The sequence below is a fragment of the Enhydra lutris genome, unplaced genomic scaffold (assembly GCF_002288905.1).
Source record: "Enhydra lutris kenyoni isolate GAN:26980312 unplaced genomic scaffold, ASM228890v2 scaffoldscaffold15, whole genome shotgun sequence".
Lineage (NCBI taxonomy): Eukaryota > Metazoa > Chordata > Mammalia > Carnivora > Mustelidae > Enhydra > Enhydra lutris.
The window spans coordinates 50,031,933-50,055,873 of NW_019154099.1; the positions used below are offsets into that span (position 1 = coordinate 50,031,933).

Consider the following 23,941-nt stretch of genomic DNA (forward strand, 5'->3'; position numbering starts at 1 on the left):
TTCTCTCGCCGCACACTGTCAGGTCCCTTCCCAGAGGGAGAAACCCACATTCTAAAGAGTCAAGTTCTCTTTGTGGGCTACTCATCAAATTAAGAAAAAAAAAATCTTATTAAACAGAAGGGCAAAACTGGAGGCCATGAGATTTGAGGATGATTTTATATTGTAAGGCAGAGGGTAAACAGGATTCTTCCGAGCTCTGTCCAAAGGCCCTTGTCTCTTCTTGCCTTTCTTCCAAGGAGGAGCACCTCCTGCCTGTTGCTTGAACAGTCTTTGCTGAACGGCTTTATCCCCCCAGTGCAGACGGCCTGGTCCTGGAGTGGAGGCTGGGGTGGAGGCCCCAGGAGAGCCAGTGGTCTCCTTTCAAGGAGGAGAGTGGGAAAGGTCTGGGGGCTGGTGTGCTGGGGAGAGATGGTGGCCCCCGTTCCTGGGCCTCTGTTATTTAAGCCCGTCATGCTGTCCCAGCCTCCAGCCTGCCTGCCCATCACAAGAGCATTGCTAAATGGGGATCTGTATGAGATCAGCTGTATTTAGTGATGGGGAGTCTGACATAATGCACTTTCTCATAATTTATTAAAGTGCCTAATACATTTGAAAAATCCGTGAAGAACAGGGAAGCCTCTGGGTAATAGCGTCCAATGCATTAACCCGCCATTGATTTTCCATCTCAACCGGAGTGAAAGCCGAAGTCCTTCTGATGACCTGTGAGGTTCTTCACGCTCTAGTCACCTCCCTTCCCTCACCTCTCCAGTCTCAGCTACACTCTTGCCTGTACTCTGTTCCAGCCAGACTGTCCTGGTTGCTATTCTAGAATATGTCAGGCACACCCCTGCCTCAGGATCATTGCACTTCCTGCCTCCCCAACCCCCCCCCCCGCCCCACTTACCTCCTCTGCCTGGAAAGTTCTCCTTGAGACTTTCTGCAGACACCCTAATGAAAATGACAAACGTATCCACCCGCCACCTTCTTCTCCCCCTCAGATATATTTTTTCCCTGGCACTCTGTGTTTTACTTATTGACTTTGTTTAATGTCTGTTGTACCTGAGGGTAGGCTTTTTTTTTTTTTTTTTTTTCTCATTACTCTTTCTCTGGGGTTGAAAGCAGCACCTGCCACAATGGAAGTATTAAATACGCATTGAATGAATGACCGATGGAAAATGACTTCCATCCGGGGACTTGAGGATTGGAAGCGTCTGCCATGACATCTCTCCACTACTGAGAAAATCAGCAACTTAGACACTGAGGTCAACAACTCTAGGGCCGGGGGCTTCCTGGGGAGGCAAGGAGGCCAGGCAACAAGGTACAAGGAGCTTTGCCCTTGACTCTCAAGAGAACTGTTAGAATCCTAACTCTACCACCTGTGAGCTCTGGGACTCCGACAAACTGTTCAACATAGGTCAGTTGCTTCTCACTTCACTCAATATGTGAGGGAAAGCTCATGACGTGGAACTCCAGGGCTGTCGTGAGAATCAGGGTCAGTGCATGTAAAACATCCGGTGTATAGCAAGCCTCCGTGAAAATGAAAGCGATTTTCAGAGATGTTAATCATTTGTATTAATTTGTAGCTGTTTGCCTTATGGGTAAAAGTGGAAAATCACATGCTTGCTGGCATTTTTGTTTCAGAGAACACGTTGAGTCTATTTTAAAACTCCTCGCAATAGTATTTTTGTTCTTATAGGGAAAAAAAAAGCCTACTACATACACTTCTATTAGGTTCCAGTGTGGATTGGTGTTATTTAAGGATCCTTAAATGGGGAAAAAATGGCCTCTGAAGCAGTGGAAATCATCTCTCGGTTCCCCTTTAACCCCCACCCTGCCAGATCTCCACCCACAATGGTCTGTCCTTGAAAAGCTGTGTCTTCTGAAGATTCATTTGTTAAGCAAACATGGATGGCGTACATGTTCTCTAGCAGACATGGTGGTCTCCATGACTGACTTTTCCGGGGCACGGGGGAAAGCCTCCCCTCAGGAGCAGCTCACAGTAAATTCTGAGACTAAGTTCTAAAGATAAGAGCAGGCATTGGGGGTTAGGGCTGCCCCAGAAGAGCAGGAAAGGCAAAAATACTTCCTCGGGGGTGGCTGGGGATGGGTGGAGCATGGTTCGCATGGAGGAAGGTCAGTGAAACTAGGCCTTGCAAGGCAAGTGGAATTTGGATAATTTGAAATGGGGAAGAGGACAGAGGAATGGAAATGGCTGGAACATAGCCAGAGAGGAGGTAGGAAGTCATCAGGTCTTAGGTTTCCCAGCTTCAAATGGAGTTCGGTCTAGGCTGCACAGATCTCGCAGAGGTGAGCCTAGAAAGGAAGCTCTCTTTCTGACAACATGGGAGGCCTTGCTCGCTGATAAGGACATCTGGGTAGGACTCAGGAAGGAAGGGATTTTCTGTGGGGTCCTCAGAGCGAGGAGTAAGGTGCCCAGGCCTATAACCAAGGAGGATTGTTCATGGCAGTCAATGCCTTTCACATGCTCAGGCCTACCAGACAGGCATCACCAGACCACACCTCTCTCCTGAAATTGAAGTTCCAGTATCCAGTTGCTTGCTTGAAACCCCCACTTCACTAGGCGATGGGCATCTCAAACTCTGTGAGTCCAAAACACAACTCCTGCATTTCCCCAAACCTGCTTGAACAATGATTTCTGCCTCTTGGTTGTTATCAGTTCTACCCTTCCAGTGGCTCAGGCCCAAACCCTTGCTATCCTCCTTACTGATCTCTTTCATGATCCCTATCTCATACACTGGGGAGTCCTGTTGGGTCTTCCTTCAAGATATCACCAGAACCCACCACTTCTCTCCTCCACTGCCACTGGCCTGGTATAAGGATCATAGTTCGTCCCCTGGATGACTGCCATGGCACAGACATTCTCCCTGTGACTACTCTGCCCCATCTGTCTACTCTTAAAAATGTCAGTTAGATCATGTCACTCCTCTGCTCAGAATCTCCATTCCTTCAATGTAAGCAAAGGCTTTCCAGTGGCCTATAGGCCCTATAAGACAGAACCTCTGTTACTTCTCTGACCTCCTTTTCAGCTCTGCCCCAACTTAAGTTACCCAGGGGCATGGGCTCCTGGTACACCTCCTGGTTCACTGGCCTTAGACATGCCAGGCATGCTTTCTCCTTTGGGCATTTGTAGTATCTGTCCTCTCCACCTAGAATGTGCTTCTTCTGGACACAGGCCATGCCCCACTCTCTACTCTTTTTGAGTCTTTGCTCCAAAATTACCTTCTCCATAAATCTGGCCCTGCCTACTGAATTTTAAAAAGAGCTGCCCACCCCCTTACAGCACTCCCATCCCATTAACCTCACCTTTATTTCCCTCAGAACTTGACACATTCTACTGTATAACCTACTTATTTGTAATACTCATTGCTTATTGCTTGTCTGTGCTAACTAGAAGATCAGCCCCATGAAGACAGAGGGATTGGTGAGTTTTGGATGAAGGGCAGAGTGCTGCTGGAGGGGAGGTAGATGAGGGTCTGTTGTCACCATCCCACCACATCCAATAGCTTGCACTGGCCTGAAGGTGGTAATGGGAATGAAAGGCTAGCGACGATGTGGGGGACCTAGTGACCATATATCTAGGGCCAGATAGCTCCACATGGGGGACAATAGACTTTGTGATAGACGAGGTACCCGTCGCAGAGTCCGGCCCGTGTGGTCCATTCTGTGACATTCACTGTGCTCCAGAGCCAGGGACTGTCCTTATTGATTGCAGAAGCAACCAGGTGACACTGAGTAGATAAAAATGAATACTGGCCCTATAAATAAAGCTCAAAACCTCCCAAGAGATCCCACGAAGTGTCAGAGTCTGGGCCCTGGACAAGCAGAAGTTTCATGCCAGAATCATCCAAAGGAGGTAGAGAGCACCCCCCGCCATTCTTCCTGGGGAAACTGCCCTCTGCTAGGGCTTTCGGCCTTTCGAATAAGCATAGCATAGGTATCTGCCTAAAACATGTGTGCATAATTCTTAAGCTATAGTTTGATATACATATAATCCACTTATCTCCCTGAAATCCAAGAGTCTCTCCTCCTGATTTTGAAAGCTTGCGGTCTCCTCATCACAGGGTCGCCCCTGTTGCTATTGCTGGTGGTCCTGCTGCTCTAATATATGGAGATGTGCTGAGACAGGCCTAGTTTGGTTGTTCCCTTCAATTATTAGTGTGATGTATTAAAATTCAACCATATTTATAAAATGTACTCAATCACTTTAATTGGATTTGCAAGAATGTATGATTTATGAAATGTTACATCCTTCCGGCTAATACTAGACTTAACTATTACTTATTACTCTGGTTTCTTCCTTTTCTTCTATTCATGTGTATATGCATTGCAGATATACATGTCTAGAGTTACTCAAAGATAGGAACAATTTATTTTTCATCCTTGTATTTACTTTGGCCCAGCATCATACCACACATATGGTAGAAATTCATAATTTATATTCATAGAGCATGGCAGTTTGGGAGTCAGGCTAAGTAGGTTCAAATCTTGGATCTTCCCTTTCCTAAGCTGTGTGGCCTTGGACAAGTTACTTAACCTTTCTGAGCCTTAGTTTCCACATTTGCAAAAGGGAGATAAAAATAAGACCCACTGCAGAGGCTTAGTATGAACACCAAAAAGATCATTCATGGAAAGCACTTAACACCATGCTTGGCATATCATAAGCATGCATTAAACATAATTTTTATGATTCTATGAACAAGTGAAAGAAACACAGTGATAAAGAGCAGTGGCTCAGGGGTCACACTGCCTGGGATGAACTCTGGCTTCTACCTCTTGCTGCTTGTTTGACTTAGGACAAGATCTTCAGTCTCCCCAACTTTCAGTTCCCCCAACTAATTATCACAAGGAGGAATTACTGGTGCCTCCCTGACCCACAGGCCTGTCTGAGACAATGCATGTGAGACACTTAACACAATGCCTGGCATATATACAATAATAACCAGATAATAATAATGATGTAATAATAATAATATCTACATTGGATAAATATTACCAAGAATTATTATCATATAAGTAATTATCTTTTTTAAAAAACATTAGGTTCTTTAAATAATGGATAGATTCAGTTTATACATAACTTGACCAGCAGTTTCTGGAATATCAGAAGCTTAAGTATCCAACCAGTCACAATGGATGGGGACTATTTGGTGCTCACTAAGAGAAAAGACTTCTTCCATGAACAGGTTATAGGGAGGTCCTAAGAGGAAGAGGGAGAAATGTCCTATCTCAATTTTTGGCCAGATCTGACCAAAAGGGACCCCAAACTCTGAAGACGGTTCTGCCCACTGTACTGAAGAGATGCTATCCCTGAGGCCAAGAGTTCTCTGTCTCAGAAACTCTACCCTCCTGGATACATTTTTGAGAAACATTCAGCTGCAAGAAGTCTGAGAAAAATTAGCAGGGCTGCTGTCCCCCGAGGCTGGGTGACAGTGGGGGCAAACCCAGGAAGATGATCTTTGGTGGATATGGATGAGGAGCAGCTGTCCCAAGTGGACTGCCGGACCCAGGCTGTGGGGGTGGGGGTTGTTTTCAGGATGCAGGGGCCACGCAAAACTCTGGTAAGGGAAGGAGGCTGAATGGAGGTAGGTTCTCAGACCTTGAACTTGGAGGTGAAGAGAGAAGCCCCGTGGTACCCTCGAATGTAAGAACTGGGATATCCAGCAGGTAAACAGAGTCAAGAGGAAGGCAGAAAGTTGGAGCTTGGGTCAGAGCAGCCACGTAACCTTCAGAACTGGGGATACTGAGTCATCAGCCAGGGCAAAGACCCAGGTTCAGTTCAGGATTTGTCTTAGGAACCCAGGAAAGAATAAACAGGTTAGGGGCTCAGGAGGGTGGGATAACAGGAAACCTGAGCCGAACACAGCAGGCCCCTTCTCTGTACCCTCTTCTCTTCCATGTTCCCTCAGTGCATCAAAGTGCCTGTGAAGGTGGCCTCGCTTCATGAGGGAGACCACAGAAATGCAGATCAACCTTTGTCAAAGCAACTTCAAAATGCTGGCCAAATTTACACATTTTCTTTGACTTCCCTCCTCCTTCACTGAATGATTCTCCTCCCCCACCCCATGCAATTTTAATATCAAGGATAATTTTTATCAAGTCTTTCTCTGTAATCAGGATATAAAAATTATCCCAACATTTCTCTTTGAAAATGGATCTTCAGAGACTCAGTAGGCCTTTATGCATTACTAATGAGTTCTTTAGTGAAACATTTTGTCTTTTACTGAAATAAATCTCTCCTATTAAATCTTCCATATGAAAAATCTGATAGCATTTAAGCTGGCTAGTTTCATTTGCGGAAAATCATCGTGCTTGTGAAGGATTTAGAAGCTGTTGCCATTCGTGTTTGATCAGGCAAGGGATCTTGTTACCTGAGTCGGTGAAAAAAGTTAGAACACACATTCACTGAACCAAATCTTTATGTTAGGAGACAGCAGGGTGCTTTGCTGGGAAATCCTCCAGTCTTGTGAAGCCCATCAGCTAGCCTTTCTTGTGGGTCACTGTATTAGTTTCCTCGGGCTGCTGTAACAAGTACCGAAAACTAGGTGTTTTAGAACAACATAAATTTATTCTGTCACCATTCTTGAGGCTAGAGGTCTGAAATTAAGGTGCATCAGTACCGCTCTGCTCCCTCCAGAGAACTGGGGAAGGATCTATCCCAGAACTCTGTCCCAGCTTCTGGTCACTTCCATCATTCTTTGGCTTTATGGTGGCCAACTTCTCCCTGTGTCTGTCCACATCATCCTGCCCCGTGCAAGTTTTTCCTGTGTCTGAATTTCTCCTTTTTATAAGGATGCCGGTCTTACTGTCTTAAGGCCCACCCTAATGACCTCATCTGAATCTAAATACCTCAGTAAAGACCCTATCCCCAAATAAAATCACATTCTAGGTACCGGGGCTTAGCCTTCTGGGTTGACCCAATGCAGCCCCTTGTCCCCTCTTGAATGTCCATTATCACACAAGGCTGCTCCTCTGTTCTAAACACATCTTTCATAAGTTGGGCCAAAAATTGTTACCCATAGCTCTTCCACTGACCAACCGGGGACAGTGAAGAGGGACATGCTTTTTAGTCACTTGGGACCAGAACTGAGTCCTAGCTGACTCTGACTCGGCCTTAGAAAGTACCTTCAACTCGCTCTGATCTCCATTTTTACCTTTAAATTCGGGTGCCATATTGTGAGAATGTTGTGAAGCTGTCATAAGATACTGTGTTTCCAGAATGCTTTTTAAGGTGTGATACAAATGGTCTGTTGGATTTCTGGTTTCTTATCAAGGGCTCTGCGGACAGCAGCCTGGGATGCCTGGCTCTGCCGTTTCTACCTGTATGACCCTGGGAGGTCATTTACCCCTGTGTGCCTCCCTTTCGTTCCATCAGATGAGAACAGTAGCTGTACTGCTGTTAAGATCTTATATCGAAGATTAGAGCACAATCTACAGAACGCACTCTGAGGCGGCCTAGTACATGATACACACACCGTTACATAAGCCTGAGCTATTTCTGTTGAGGGTGGGACCACATCTTAGTTCCCGGTGCATAATTCCATCCCAGTTTCTGGCATAGAGCAGATGCTCCCAAAATGTTTGTTGAATGAATAAAGGAAGGGAGAGGCGTGTGGCTCTCCCTCAGGAGATGGCAGGATCATCCCCACACCTCTGCTGTGTAGCTATTCAGCTTCTCCAGCAGCAAGTCACGCTGCAAAACAGAGCCTATGCCCACACCTGCCCAGGGGGTGTTTTCTCGAACAAAGTGCAGCTTCCTTTTGCTGCAGTCTGGTCGGCTGGCCAGGCCCGCGCCACCAAGAATTGCAAACAAGCCTGTGAGAAGCGTTACCTTCTTGTGTGGCTAAAAATGAGCACTCCTGAAAGGATACCAGATCTTTCCATCTTTTTCCAGAACTTCTTCACCAAATCTTCCTCTTTTTCCAGGTGTCTTTCCTTGTCCTCTTCCCCTTGCTGTCCACCCCTTTCCCCGTGCGCCCCTGCGTTCCTCACCCATCCTTCTCCCACCTCCTCCTAGAAGCCTTCCCAGCTCCAACACCAGCAACCAGGACACTCTGGCTTTGTCACAGGTATATTTATAATCAGGTGTGATGTGCAAAGTATTTTAAAATAAGTACCTCCCGGGTGCGCAGGGAGCAGTCAGACCTCAGAGCTGGGTCAGGGCCCCCTGCTGTGCGGGATTTAACACATTGATTCCTGGGAGAGGGAGAGAGAGAGAGAGAGAGAGAGAGAGAGAGAGTGTGTGTGTGTGTGTGTGTGTGTGTGTGTGTGTGTGTGTGTGTGTGTGTGTGTTTGGGGCGGGGGGAGAAGAGTTTAGGATTCAGGGGAGTGGCCAGAGTGACCAGAGAAGTAGGGAAAACATTTGATACTCCACAAGCTTGGGACAGTAGCTGTTTTCTAACTGGGACAGAAGCACTTTCAGTCTTTTGATAAATGGCCCAGCTGTAGAGGGGGATATCCCCTAAACACCAGCCATTAAGGCTGCTGATCTCTCTGTGTCCCAGTTCCAGGAGGACCTCGGTGGGGTTAGGTGATTCACCACTCGGTTTACAGATCAGACTGGAAAAGACGATACAACAACAGAAGATGTCTAATAACATTTTATGTCTTTGGGAAAAAGGTCACTTATTTAAAAAGTGGCCAGCTTCTGGGATCACTAACAACCAGTGAGAATAAAAAGGGCAGCCAGTGTTTACTGAGCATTTACTTTGTTCCAGCTGCCATGTGAAGGCCTTTCTAAGGCTTCAGGAATTTAACTTCTAAAGAGTGATTGTGGATGAGTCTGGCTTGTTTTAATTTTCCAAATGGCCAGTTCTTCGTCCTTACCCATCCCCCACCAACATAGGTCCAGCGGATAAGCTGATGAAGATCTTAACTAAGTGTGAAATGTCCCTTCCTTTAGAGTCATCCTGGCCCAAAAGTGGTTGGAGCAGTATGTGCACATGGCACCCTGAATTCCCCCTCTCCTGGCATCGATCACTCTTGTTTTAGCTGACCGTTTATTAAACGGTCTGGGGGGGTGCAGTTGGTAAAGCATCCGATTCTTGATTTCAGCCCAAGTCATGATCTCAGGCTTGTGAGATTGATCCCCATGTGGGGCTGCACACTGGGTGTGGAGCCTGCTTCAGATTCTCTCTCTCCCTCTTCCTCTGCCGCTTCCCCTGTTGGCTCACACACACACACACTCACTCTCTCTCTCTCTCTCTCTCTCTCAGGGCTTGGCACATAGAAGGGGCTCAATGAGATTTGTCAAGGAGAAGAAAGGACAATCATTTGATAATATGCACAGAGTGCCCTCTGTGTAAGGGTCCCTGTACTGCTAGGCTTTGAGGAGAAATAGAATAAATAGACAAGAAACGTGTGTCCTTCCCCACAGGAAAATTCCAACTGCTGTGATATTAATATTTCATAGAGCTTCTGTTTCACCCATGACCATGGCAATGCACACAGTTATGAATGTGATGTTAGGAAATCTAGACACTGAAGTCCAACAGCCACCAAGCAGGTTGTGTGTTATGTTGATATTTTCTCACAGTCCGCACTCACCAGTGTACCTCTGTGACAAAAGACATTCCCCTTCCAGTCAGATAAAATCATTTTCAACTGAAGCATCCAATGCCCAGAAATTAGTTTCCTGAACTCTCTCAAGAATGCGGGGGCAATTTTTGGTGTCACTGATTTCTCTTAATTGGCATATTTTCAGTTAATATCTGAAGTGAAAAGACCAGTAAAAACAGGGTGTGGCTCCTGAATTAAAACTAGCAGCTCTTTCCAATGACAAGAAAAAAATGGTCTGAGAAACTGAAACTGCATAAGCAACCAAAATCCATTAAAAAATAAAGATTTAAACGTGCTTTGAAATAGAAAACTACAAACGATCAACCCTCTTTGTCTCATTTCCTCGTTTATCGGTTTTTATGTTTTGCCTACCTAAAATGATTATAAAATTAGGTCTTAATTGCACTCCCCATTAGTGCTTAAAGGAATAAGGCCATTGTCACAATGAAGGAAAGCATCAACAAAACAAAAAAAGTAACCTACTGAATGGGAGAAGATACTTGCCAATGATATATCCAGTAAGGGTTACTATCCAAAATATATAAAACACCTATACAACTCAATACCAAAAAAATAATAATCCAATTTAAGAAGTGGGGTGGGGACCTGAATAGATATTTTTTCTATAGAAGACATCCAGATGGCCAACAGACACATGAAAAGATACTCAACATCAGTCATCATCAGAGAAGTGCAAATTAAAACCACAATGAGATTTCACTTCACACCTGTCAGAATGGCTAAAATCAAAAGCACAAGAAACAACAGGTATTGGTTAGGATGTGGAGAAAAGGAACCCTGTGACACTGTTGGTGGGAATGCAAACTGGTGCAGCCACTGTGGAAAACAGTATGGAGATTCCTTAAAAAACTAAACATAGAATTACCATATGATCCAATAATTCTCCTACTACTAGGTTTTTACCCAAAGAAAACAAAAACACAAATTCAAAAACATATATGCACCCCTATGTTTGATGCAGCATTATTTACAGTGGCCAAGATATGGAAACAACCCAAGTATTAACTGATGGATGAATGGATAAAGAAGATGTGGTGTAGACATACAATGGAATATTACCCGGCCATAAAAAAGAATGAAATCTTATCATTTGCAACAACATGGCTAGACCTAGAGGATATCATGCCAAGTAAAATAATTCAGTCAGAGAAAGAGAGATACCATACCATTTCATTGACATGTGGAATTCAGTAAACGAAAGAAAGGAAGGAAGGAAGAAAGAAAGAAAGAAAGAAAGAGACAAAAAATAAATTCTTTTTTTTTTTAAAGATTTTTTTTTATTTATTTATTTGTCAGAAAGAGAGAGAGAGAGAGCACAGGCAGACAGAGTGGCAGGCAGAGGCAGAGGGAGAAGCAGGCTCCCCACAGAACAAGGAGCCCGATGTGGGACTCGATCCCAGGACGCTGGGATCATGACCTGAGCCGAAGGCAGCTGCTTAACCAACTGAGCCACCCAGGCGTCCCAAAAAATAAATTCTTAAATACAGAGAACAAACATGGCTGTTGGTGGGAGGGGTTGGGGGGAGATGGTGAAACAGGTGAAGGGGATTAAGAGTACACTTACTGGGATGAGCCCTGAGTATGTACAGAAGTGTTGCATCACTATATTATACACCAGAAGCTAATATTAACACTGTATATTCATTACTTTTCAATTTAAAAATCAAAAACTAAAAATTAAAAAAAAGAAAGAAAGAAAGATACAAGGAAGGGGGCGCTGCATTGGCATAATGGTGTGTGAGTCCCAAATCTGTTCACAAAGTACTCTTGATGGCCCTAAGTTGCCCCCAGTCCTCTATTGATAACAAATGGCCCTAAATGCAGTATCTAGAAGTGGGAAAACCCAGAAGCATTTGAAGCACTCTCTAAGGAAGACAAAAGCATTAGCACTGGCAGAGGGCTCTGGGCGTCACCCCACATCCAGGTGCAACAGCGGAATGACAGGTAATGCCGGTTTGGGTGGTTTTCTAGAAAGAAAAAGCAAACTAAACTATAGTTCCCACTATCACTTGGGCCAGTCATCTGCTCAACGTGCTTCAGACTTCCTTCTCTCTCCCCCACTGATAGCTGTGCACGTGTTGGTGGTGGGGACAATTGGAGGGGTTGCATTTGTGATTTTTCCCTAGTGTCCCCATCTGGCCACTTCTCCCATCTTCCTTAGATCTTCCTACGAGTTTCCTCCATCCCGTGAGAGCGGGAGATAAAGGAACACTCCCCAGAAAAGGGAAGATCAGATTATAAATGTGCCCTTTTTAATCTTTCTTTAATAAATGCAGTGTTTTATGCTCTTTACCAAAAGAATATTGCATATATAGACTATAAAAGATGAGTTGTAATAGAAATTGAACTAAATTACTAATAAACAGAAAGGGCTTATTTTAAATTCATACATAATATTGATGATCTGGGCAACTGTTCATTTTGATGGAAGTTCTGGTTATCATTTGCTTGTAGCAATTCCCCGAATTCAGCTTCTTCTAATTCCAAAGTCCTTATGTGGTTGTATTTTATTTGCTCTATTATGTAGTTGGAACTAATAATACAAGGAGCTCATGTGGTTCAATTAGTTTATTTAAATTCAAAAGAAGCTTAAAAGCCTAATCTGTCACTTGCCTTGGAGTACGGCTATATCAGCCACATAGTTAATATTATAAATTAGGCCCTGATGTGAATAACCATTTTATTCCACTACACTTTTACTTGCCCATATCCTTCCGGAAATGTGCTGCAGAAGGAAGAGAAGGTTCAGGCCCAGTGTTAAACTCAGCCTTTTGCCACCTGACATAGGCCCATAAAAATGATAGACCAATATAAATCTGCTTCCCTGGTCAAATCAAGGGCATTCTTCCCTGCCCAACCCCTCTGAAAAAACTTGAGAGTTTCTGAAACTCACCCGGCCAGTTCAGTTCCTTAGAAACGTCTGCTGGACAACTTTGTGTGTCATGAGGGCCAAAACAGTGGTCTATTTGATTGAATTTCTCACTTTCAAGCTGCATACACTGTAGGTACTTAATAAATCCTCCTAGACTTAATCAATTTTGACTTAATTCGCCACTTCTGCTGGTGTACCCCATGCCTTGTCTGTCACGTCGACTTCTCAACTATTCTCAGAACATTACAGAGCTGTTGCCAGCTAAGTCCCTGGTTGTCACTCTTTATTATAACTGTTGGTATGTGTAGCTTTCCCCTTTTACTAGATTAGGAACATTCGAGAGGAAAAAAGATGCAGAATCGATAACCTAGAGCAAATGACAATGTTTCCAGAGCAACTTCTGCTGCTGTCTCTCTAGCTGTAACAGCCAGCAGAAGGAGCCAAGGTAGGGGAATATGAATGTACCCATTTGACGGATGAGAAAATTGATACACAGACCATTATAATGGTTTGTAAAAGTTCATGTAACCATTTGGGGATGAAGCCACAACCAGAGTTCCAGATTTTTCCCACTGGAATGCTTATTTGCTTTAAGTTCTAGATGAGTCATACCATGCCAATCAGCCCTGGCAGGTTTGAGCAGGAAAAATATCAGAGAACCCGATTGGAGGCTCTTCTGAAGAGAGAAATGGCCAGTGTTGGCAGTGATGATGAGAACAAGAGGAACAGAGGGTTAAAGAGCTTCGTAGCTTCTGGAAGCCCAGGGGTGGAGAAACTGAATGAGGATTAGAGGGGCGATTTTTTTTTAAAGATTTTATTTATTTATTTGACAGAGAGAGAGAGAGATCACAAGTAGGCAAAGAGGCAGGCAGAGAGAGGAGGAAGCAGGCTCACCGCCGAGCAGAGAGCCCGATGCGGGGCTCGATCCCAGGACCCTGAGATCATGACCTGAGCTGAAGGCAGAGGCTTAACCCACTGAGCCACCCAGGCGCCTAGAGGGGCGATTTTTAATACCATTTCTTTTCCTCTACTGTGCAGCAAAGGTGTTAACAGTAAGGGTGTTGATGAGGACGAGGATGGTAAGAGGAATAATATCAAAACCTTATGGAGGGCTCACTGTGTCCCAGAAACTGTCAAGTGCTCCATGTGCATGAACTCCTCATCTTCACCACAAGTCTAGAGGTGGGAACTCTTGTCCCCGTGTTGTAGCTGTGAGCCCCAGGGCAAGAACAGCAGAGCTGGATCCGGAGCCAGAGAAGTCCAGGGAAAGTCTGTTCCCTCTACCACGGGTGCAAACCGCATCTCTAAGAGAGGTTCCAAGACAGACCAGGTCTCAAGAATGGGACTCCAGGATGAGAATCTGTCATCACATCAGGAGTTCGTTAAGCAGGTCTCACGTGTGTGCAACGCAAGGGAATCTGAGAACCTCTTCCATGGCCAGCTTTGGGGTTCAGGGCAGACTCCCAGACTCGAAAGGTCCTTGCAGGCCACTCTCAGAGCACCGACATCCGTCGTCAGTCACCACAGTCGGCCCTTACCCATCCAGAGCCTGGCCTGCTCACTCCTTAACACCATCGTGTACTAAAAACAAGGAGTGTCCAAAACCCAACTGCAAGAGACAGAAATCAATAGGTCAGACAATGACCCTGAACCTCAACTGGAATTTTTCTCCCCCAGAAAGATCTTTTTAGAATCCGTTGATGAATGACTCAGCCCACACCAAGACCCAATTCAAATTATCCCCAAGCGATACATACAGCTGGGGCCTCTGAACTCTTTGAATTGTACATCCTATAAAATCCATAGCTTTTCCCATGGAAAACGAGTGGGATATATGCTGTCAGCTCTTCCTGTGGGCAAAAGCTCCTACTGTGAATTCCTTTAACAATCTCCTAATTAATCTGTTTTCTTGTCGGCTTCCATGTTTTAATTGACTTTTTCAATTAGGAGCATACTAGAAAAAGATTCTAAAAATTACTTGTTTTAAAATAAGCATTTAGAAAATCTCATTTTCTAATTATGTATTTCCCCCCCTCACACCGGCCTGATTCTGAAATCTTTTCTTAGCCACGGCTGCATTTATTCAGTCCCACGCCGTGGAACGTAATGGCTGTGTAATTCTGATGGGTCCGATCTGTTGTCCTGCCAAGTACAGATTCCAGCTTATCATCTCTCCGCGTTCCAGTGAGAATCGACATGGGTCCTCCATGCTCAAATCTTCCATGGTCGCTTACTTTAATAAACTTAATTCAGCTTGACATTTTTTACTTCCAACCAATCCTCCCTAATCTAAATATTCCCGGAATAGAGATTATTTTTGAAGGTAGAATAAACTGCACCCATTCTGTGTAGACGCCGATGGAATTCTGCCTTTGCTTTTAAATACGTGGTCTCCAAACACGATAATAATAGTGGAGAGAGTAGTAAATGAAAGTAGTACAAAACCGAATAATCAGGGTGCAGTTTTGCAGGTAGCCAGCGTAAAACAATGGTCAGCTCCTGCTTAAAAAATCTGTGGTGGCCAAGGTCAAACCCCTTACCCTGTGCTCCGGTGGGCTCCTGTTTTGCTGTCTTCTTACCCCTGCTCTGGCGTGCACCCCCTTCCCTATTCCTTCCTCAGGAATCTTCATGCACGTTGCCGGCTGGTGTACCCAGCACATTCTCCTCGCACATTCTCTTCCTCTCGTTTTCATTTTGTGTTCTCTCCCTACACACACACACACACACACACACACACACACACACACACACGGGCACCACTCACTCACTCCCTTCCCACATTCCTTCTTATCCTTTGGGTCCCAGTTTAAATGCCACTTCTTGGGTGTCCTTCCCTGACCTACCAGTCTCGGTTTCGACTATCTCCCACCCCCCGCCCCTCAGCTTTCTCCTTGGAACACATATCACAATTTATACAGTTATCTGTGTCATCATTTGGTTAAATGGTGCCGTGCCTGGCACACACATGGTAAGATCTCAGGAAATATTTGTTGAGTGAGTGACTGAATGATCTCCTACCCTGGGCGTACACCAAGGACTGCGGTGAGTGTGATCCAGACCACCTGTGGTCTCCATACTACTGGGGGTGAGCAAAGCACCTGAAGGCCTGATGTCCTCAGGAGTTTGGTCCCCACATTGACCCTTTGGATGGGCACATCTCTCTGTCTTCACCTGGGCTCCTGTGTTTCATTTCTAGAAGAAATGGGTGCCCTGGCCTCCCCTGATCCACGCAGTCCTCTTCTCTAGAGGCCAGACCCTACTTCTCTCCCTTTCCCAGACACAGTGTTTAACCAAGAACTAAAAAGTAGGAGAGTTGAAATGAAACAAAAAACAGTCCCAGAGGCCACAGGAAGACTTTTCCAAGACATTTTTATCATTATTTCTTGGACTGAAATTGGGAGACACTAGTTTTGACGCTGCTGTTGTGTTTTACAACGATACCCAGAGACGCTCTACACTTCCGCACGCTGCCCTCTCCCTCTCGGTTCTGACAACTTGCTGTGATCATCAGCAGTTTCTGTGCGATGCTGCATATCCTGGCAGATCTTAGGCCTTCACAAAAACTTCCTTACAAATTGTTTACTGTGTCAAATAGCTCGTTATATTTTGACAGTTGCTTTTCCTTTAGGATTTTAGAATCCTGGAGGATCCTTTACTGAAACTCTGCCTAGATTTTCCCAGTCCTTGAATTAGTATGCCTCAAATATCCATGGTGCAACACACTTCACCATATTAATACTAGACTGAACTATGGTGCGGGGCTGTTTATTTATTTTTTATTAATGTTTTAATTTTTTAAAAATTTATTTGAGAGAGAGTGAGAGAGCAAGAGCCCACTTTGGGGGGAGGGTCAGAGGGAGAGGAACAAGCAGACTCCCCTCTGAGCAGGAAGCCTGACACGGGGCCCCAGGACCCTGAGATTATGCCCTGAGCCACACAGGTGCCCCAGAGCTATTTCTTTAAATATGGGTACTTACAGAAATACCCCAGAGAACTGTAAATATTTTTAAATGTAAGATACTTGAATAAGTGTAATTAAGTAGCTCCTGCCAAGTTTTGAAATACAACTTTGTTCTACGGAAGAACCAAAAAGCCACAAAATACAAATAAATCTGTGATCTGCACCTCCTGCAAACAAAATATCATACACAAATATTTTCTCCTTCTTTGGTAATATTTTTTAAAAAGATTTTATTTATTTGACAGAGAGAGAGATCACAAGTACAGCAGAGAGGCAGGCAGAGAGAGAGGGGGAAGCAGGCTCCCTGCTGAGCAGAGAGCCCTATGCAGGGCTCCATCCTAGGACCCTGAGATCATGACCTGAGCCGAAGGTAGAGACTTAACCAACTGAGTCACTCAGGTGCCCCTCTTCTCTGGTAATACTAACAACATTTACTCAGTACTTATATGTACCAGGCATATGTACCTCTAAACTTTGTGCATATATTAATTCATTGAATCCTACAACACCCCTTAGAGAAAACACAATTCATGGTTTTTAATTGTACAAATAAAATAAAGCATGCACAAGAAATTTAAGTAGTTTGCTCACATTTACATAGGTAGGAACGAGCAGAATCAAGTTATGTGCCCAGGAGTCTACCTTCAGACCCTGTGAGCTTAACCATTTCTCTAACCCCCTATAGAAGGACAGACCCTGGCAAATAATGTTTTTCCATTCCTCAAATTCTCATATTTTACCACATTTTAAATTGAGTTATACATCTTATTATTATAGAATATATATCACACACATTATTTTATCAAGGATAGTGCCAGATATTTTTCTTTTCTAGATTTTAACTGTTACTAATAAATAGCTTGGTGTAGTGATGAATTGAGTCAGGTAGACATGAATTTAGCTCTACCACTTACCAATTATATGACCTCAGAAAAGTTCCTTAATATTTCTGAGTACATTTGCTATTTTGTAAGATAGGTACCATTATGGCTGTTTTGTAAGGGGAAAATGAGATAACCATGTATAGATTGTCTGGCACGTGGGTGATCAATAACATGCCTTACTCCAAGTGTGTAAGTAAGGACACTAGGAAACTGCATTAATTCTCATGAAAAAGAAGGTTCCATCAATAAATTACTAACTCAATGTTGTAAATCATGTTCTCTTGGCTGAAAATAGTTTATACTGTTCCTTAAGTGTCCCAATTATATCAAAAGATAATAGCATTTATAAGAAAACCGTATTTTTTCTAGCCTAATCGAAATTTTTACATATAGCTACAAAGGATTACATTAGACTAGTGAATCAGAGGAACGCTCATATGGATGAGCAAAATTGAAGAGCCAAACTGGTAGAAGTGTGGGTGCTTCACAGATTCCATCCCCATGGTATGGAACTCTCCTTTCCCGAATTCTCTCATTAGGGCCAGCTGTATGTTTGTGCACACAGGCCTTATACAGGTATCTTGTATACCTGAGCCTTTCTGGGGGTCAGCCTCCAGATGAAGTGCTTGTGCCTAAAGAGAGTGTGGAGTGAGGTTGTCAGAAGTCTGGGGTGCATAGCTTCTGTATGAGAAATAGCATTCCATTTAATCCTTTCCCACCCCTGCTGATGGTCCAGAGCTACATCTTGTATCCCACAAACGACTTCCCATCATGGATGATAAGAGCGCATTTGGGTACTTGGCCTATACACAGCCAATCCAGAGACTGGTCACACACCTGTGTTATAGGAGCTGACTCCACACGCATGCTTCTCGGAGACTTGATTTTAGCAACCTCAGCAACTGTCAAGGGAGGACATCATGAAACACAGAGCAAAGGAAAGTTAGGATAAAAACTACCCTGCCCCAAACTGCAAAGACAAGTAGATGGAGAGAGAGAGAGATTCCTAGGCCTCTTGGATTTAGATTATTTTTCATCATGGTTCCAGTTTACCTATGTCTTTATAACAGACCTTCTAATCATTGACTTGGGATATCTGTTTCACACACAGGAAGCTGCAGGACACATTCAAAATACAAGTTTGAGACTAAGGAGACATACTGACCTATAACCATTGTTACAGAATTTTATTAGCAGAAATGTGACCAGTTCCTTTTGATGTTGCTAGTCCCTGCCTGTGTCCTGCCTGCAGTGGGTGACACGACCACTAATGCTAAAAGTAGACCCTTAGGACAGCATTGGTTGATAAGCCCAGACCATGAAGACCCGGCCTGCCACTGACATCTGCCCTTCCCCATGGCGGCGGGGAAAGGTTCATGCTGGAGAGGGAGCCTACGCTGCCAAAAGTGCAGCTGAAATGAGCGGGAAACCGAGTGAGAACTCCAGATGTTTAGAATTAGGATGACTGTAAACAAATTTGCTTCCCCAGATCCCCCAAGCTTGCCACTTAAAATTATTTTTATATCTGGTAAACAAACCCATATTCTCTGTTCTTGGTTGCAAAAAGACTAATTCTTTAGGGAATGATAATACACGGGTTAGCACAGTCTGCTCTTCGTTCTCCAGAAATTGCATAATTCACACATCAACATGATTCTCTCAATTGGTACTTTTGAAAACTTGGGAATTCAGTATGAACACTACGTTTGCAATTACTCTCCAAGACTGGCTTTATGCACACCTGTCACCTAATTAATTGTTTTCATCGGGCCGACTTTAACATCAAAATATTACTTTAGCCATAAACACTCTTCACTGTGTCCTATTGTGACATTAAATTTGATAAAACTGTCATGGGAGTGGGGGCATGGACGTGGGGTAACAGCTTTTGAGTATCAAACTAATTAGTTGCAGGTAATTATCTGAGTTTAATGCCTGGAATGTTCACTAATGTATCTATTACTAAGAAATACCCACTCCTATACTAGAGACCTTTGCCTCTTCTTCAATGATTTGGACAAGGGTTATCTTCAGCCAATCTGGAACACGCATTTCAAGAAGTTCTTATTACTGTCCCCACTGCACAAATTCGGCACGTAACCATTCATCCTTGGTCAGCACTCCAGCATGCACAAACCACCATCGAGCAAGTTGAGAGAGTCCTTTTGATAAGTTCCCATAAAAAATGCTCCTCTGGCTGCCTTCCACCCGCCTAGAAGGGTCTGCCTTTATTTCTAGCACTCAGATTTCTTTAGAGTCTCTTGTCAGAGTTGGAATTCATTGGAAAGAACCACCACAAAAAAAATCTCAGAAAGCTTCTCTGCTGAACAGGTTTGAGCAAGATCGATAATCATCTATTGCCTGATTCACGCCTTCTATGTTGCAAATCCGTTCTACGTTCCGACACGAGTGCGCATGCGCGCGCACGCATTCGCACGCACGCACGCACTCGCACGCACGCACGGCATCCTTGCCTTTGTGTACGTGGAGCAATTGGGAAATGGTTGGCCATAGATGAAAGCTACTCCCAACAGTTCTAAAACCAAAACATTCGTTTTACAGGGCCGTTGTTCAAGAGAGAACTGCAAGTATCTTCATCCTCCAACACATTTAAAAACTCAACTAGAAATTAATGGGAGGAACAATCTGATCCAGCAAAAAACGGCTGCCGCGATGCTTGCCCAGCAGATGCAATTTATGTTTCCAGGAACCCCACTTCATCCAGTGGTGAGTACATCGCATCTAATGAAGGGCTTGGTGATTAAAGTGTTGGTACAGGCAATGCCACGTTGACCTAAAATGGCCTCCCTCTACTTTGTCTCTGGCTACAATTAAAGCAAATAGCTTTGAAGCTAAATGGATGCTGAAAATAGGGTGTTTGAAATTATTTAAATCGAAAAAATGTGTGTGGACGCAGTAGGCAAAGACGGTTACTGAGCGGTGTCTGGGCAATCTGTGCCCTCCAACTCTTGCTCACCGGTAAACTCCACATTTGAACCACCTTAGAATGGAAAGGGTTCTCTACATTCGCATGTTGAGTATGCAGCGATGATCTATGTAAAGAGGAGGCGTCGATGCCTGTTAGATTGTTAGCAACCTAGTGGACTGTTTGGTTCCCTGGCATCGTTTTATAGGGTGAGCAAAGTGAGAAACCGGAGTAGTTAAATGATTTACCCAAGGTCATGCAGCTAATAGGCAGGGGGGCTGGCATTGGAAGTCAAGACATCTTGAGGGGCGGTCCCCTGGGGTCCCCAAGGCATTCCCAGAGAAGGCTGCCTTAGCCACCCACGCAGTCTCTCTGAGGCTGGCCAAGGGTGTGGCAGCTGTGCCCAGGGCCACAAGATTAAATGCTCAAGGGAGTTCAGTCTTTGAATATGTATTGTGTCATATTTTCTCCTTGATTTCAGTGTTTGAAAGTACTTCCTTAAAGGTCTGGAAATTGTTTTAGGAACGAGGCCCTGGGGAGAAGGAGTGCATTTGGCTTGAGGGAATTTCATTTACATTGGTGAATTGTCAAAAACAAGCTAATTTTTTTAAAAAAGCCAAAGCCAGTAAAGTGAGGGAAATTTGCTTTTATAAAGAAGTACATACACAAAAGACTATTGTTTAAAAATTAGTCTTTATTGTGTGAAAAGTCTATGTTATTGAAAGCTGCTAAATGAAAAAGGATAGCTACTCCTGAGAAGTACTTTGTTGAGTGTCTGCATGATGAGATGGGAAGGGTGGGAACGGTAGGAAGAGGGAGAGAATCTGGGCAGATGGTTCGCAGTTCTGCTTGTCTCCATGTTTCTGCTCAAAAATGGTGGCACAAAGTAGCCAGGACCCATCTCTGCCTAGAGTAAAAAGGAAAAAAAAAATGTGCCAGGTGCAGGAGGCTCCAACATAAATGAGACAGTCTTTTGGGCATAGACAGAGCAATGAGACAGGCAAAGTAAGATTCAGGCAAAGCGAATTATGATTTTGAATGAGGCAGGAAATGCCACTTGGAGGAGGTCCCAAATAAGCATATCCCAAAGGATGAGTAGAGGGGAGCTTAGATCTAAGGACAGCATAGACAGAGTTTTGAATACATTTAACACCAAAGATAGGCATTTAAGTGGATCTATTTAAAACCACACATGTATAATTTATGGTTCTCTATTGATATACGCATGTAAATTATTTTATTAAATTACCTAAAGCAAAAATAATTTAGTTATTCATATTAAATAATGTCTGTAGGAATAAATTTAGAACCAACAAGGTCAACATAGTAACATTGCATTATGTGTCTGTCTCACTCATTGTAATCATTCACTTCTTATTTATTTAGAATTCTTAAAGATTGACCCTGGTACTTAATAATGGCAGTGTTGATACGAAAAGTCCATGCCCATTGTTAACTATTAGTTGAACTTCTTTTTGGAAGTTATGTTTATGTTTTGTCTCAAATATCAATTAGGAGTTAATAACCATGATTCATCTATGAAAAAGGAATTGTACATTTAAATATTTCAATAGATGTTTCTAAATCCCAATAAATCCCAGAATGAGAAGTATGATGCACTTAAAATCATCAACTCTACAACCAACTTCAGAGTCTCAGGAATTGGTGACTTAGTACAGTATAGTGGGCCAAATAACGGCCCTGAAAGGTATAGGGGACGTGTAAATGTCACCTTATAAAGAAACTAGGTCTTTGTAGATATGAGGAAGTTGGACATCTTGAGATGGGGCCATGTTCCTGGATTAAATGCAATCACAAGGAGCCTTATGAGAGAGAGGCAGAGGGAGAGTTGGCACATACAGAAAAGGAAAAGGGCAGTGTGCCCATAGAGGCAGAGACAGGTGGCAAGACAACAAACCAGAGAATGCCAGCAGCCGCCAGAAGACTGAAGAGGAATAGATTCTTCCCTTGAGCCTCTGGAGGGAACACAAAATGCCAATACCTTGATTTGGACCTGGTGAAACCGACTTCAGACTTCTGACCTTCAGAACAATACAAGGATAAATTTGCATTGTTGTAAGTCACCAAGTTTGTGGCAATTTGTCAGACAGGCCACAAGAAATGAATAACACATGGAATTGCTTAAGACAGATACACTGATAAACACAGAGTAGCAGGTACAACTCCATTTTTAGGTTTCCTTCTCCAAAGGACTATGGATATTTTTTCCACTTCCTCCTAACTTCCATCCACCCTAAACGTAGTCCCTTGATTATCTCATCAGTGACCTCCATATTGCTAAACCAGTGGTCTCTTTTGGCTTTGTTGTGTTCATTTGACCTCTTAGCCATATTCAACCCACATAATCAGCCTCTCCTTTGTAGAACTCTCCTTCCTCTCTGATCTGTCCTCCTCCCCAAGAAAAGGCTGGTGATGTTGCTCTTTGTGTTCCTCTACTATGTGCGGAGGCTGCTGTACATGGAGGTTCCTGGCACTGGGCATTTCCTTCATGATCTCATCCATTCCCATGGCTGTAAATCATCTATAAGCTGAGTACTCCCCTATATGTATTTCCAGTCTTCTCCTTGGAGCCCCAAGTTCACATATTTGCTCACAGGAACGTGACATGTTCAAGCCCAATGTTCCCATTTCAATAAATGCAACCAGCAGTTTCAAAACCAAAATTAAGCAGATTCTTTCACATCCAGTCCATCAGCAGGTCCTGTCATAACTGCTTTCAAGTCTGCTTCCTTCTCTACCTTCTCCAACCCAAGCTTCCATCAGTCCGTTATTCAAACATTTCCTTTCAACTCTGTCAATTTCCACTCTTGCTTTATTCCACTCTTGCTTTATTACTAGAGGAATATCTGTAACACATAAGAGCATCATACCACTCCCTTAAAACCCACTAGAGCTCTCCCATTTCGTTAGAAACAAAGTGTAAACATGTAACCATGACTGTGCTCTAGAATGTGGTCTGTACCCCGGGCCCCACCAGCTCACCACCTCATCATGGGCCACTCTTTCTGTATTCACTGGAACCAAACCCGGCTTTCAGTTCTGTGAACACACAAAGCTCTTGCTGGAAGTGTCCTACTGCTCATCACATGGTAACTTGATCTTGTCCAGAAGGACTCCAGATTCATTCTCTGTGACCCACCACAAACCTCCATCACTGCCAGGGAGGCTCCTCCTTTCTGTCTATCCATAAACGTAAGTCATAATTTTGTTTGTTCTTTCCCATTAGGGTTTACATTTAATAAGTGTACACATGGTGGCCTGGTACAATGTTTGTACCAAAAAATAACTCATTGAGTGAATGAAAACACCTACCGTTCTTTCCTCTTATAACTCTTCTGTCTCAAACTCACCATATTTTAAAAGTCCCCTTCAGTTTTTCCTCCTGGCAGTTTTTCTCTCCCTGATTCCTAATAGGACATAACAGCAATTCTTTTCCTTTCCTTCCTTGCACACCGCACCCTCCACCCAACACACAGCCTTTGTGTCTACACTCAAGATAAAGAAGTGAGTGGTTAGAACTATTAAATGAGTTTAGTAATATTGCAGTGTACAAAATCAAAACACAGAAATCTGTCATCTTTCTATACACTAATAATGAACTATCAGAAAAATTATGGAAAAAAATCCCTGTATAACTGCATCAAAAGAATAAAATCTCTAGGAATAAATTTAACCAAGGAGGTAAAAGGTCTGTGCACTGA

At 43.6% G+C, this 23,941-nt stretch overlaps 1 protein-coding gene across 2 annotated transcripts in view; it reads left to right on the plus strand.

The window, feature by feature from the left end:
* LOC111147024 (muscleblind like splicing regulator 2) overlaps positions 1 to 23,941 on the plus strand; it is a 164,746-nt gene that overhangs the window by 89,172 nt on the left and 51,633 nt on the right. For both annotated transcript variants that reach the window (XM_022502871.1, XM_022502872.1), the window contains exon 3: positions 19,856 to 20,020. In XM_022502871.1, coding sequence (XP_022358579.1) covers positions 19,856 to 20,020 — 165 coding nt within the window. The remainder of the gene's footprint in view (positions 1 to 19,855; positions 20,021 to 23,941) is intronic.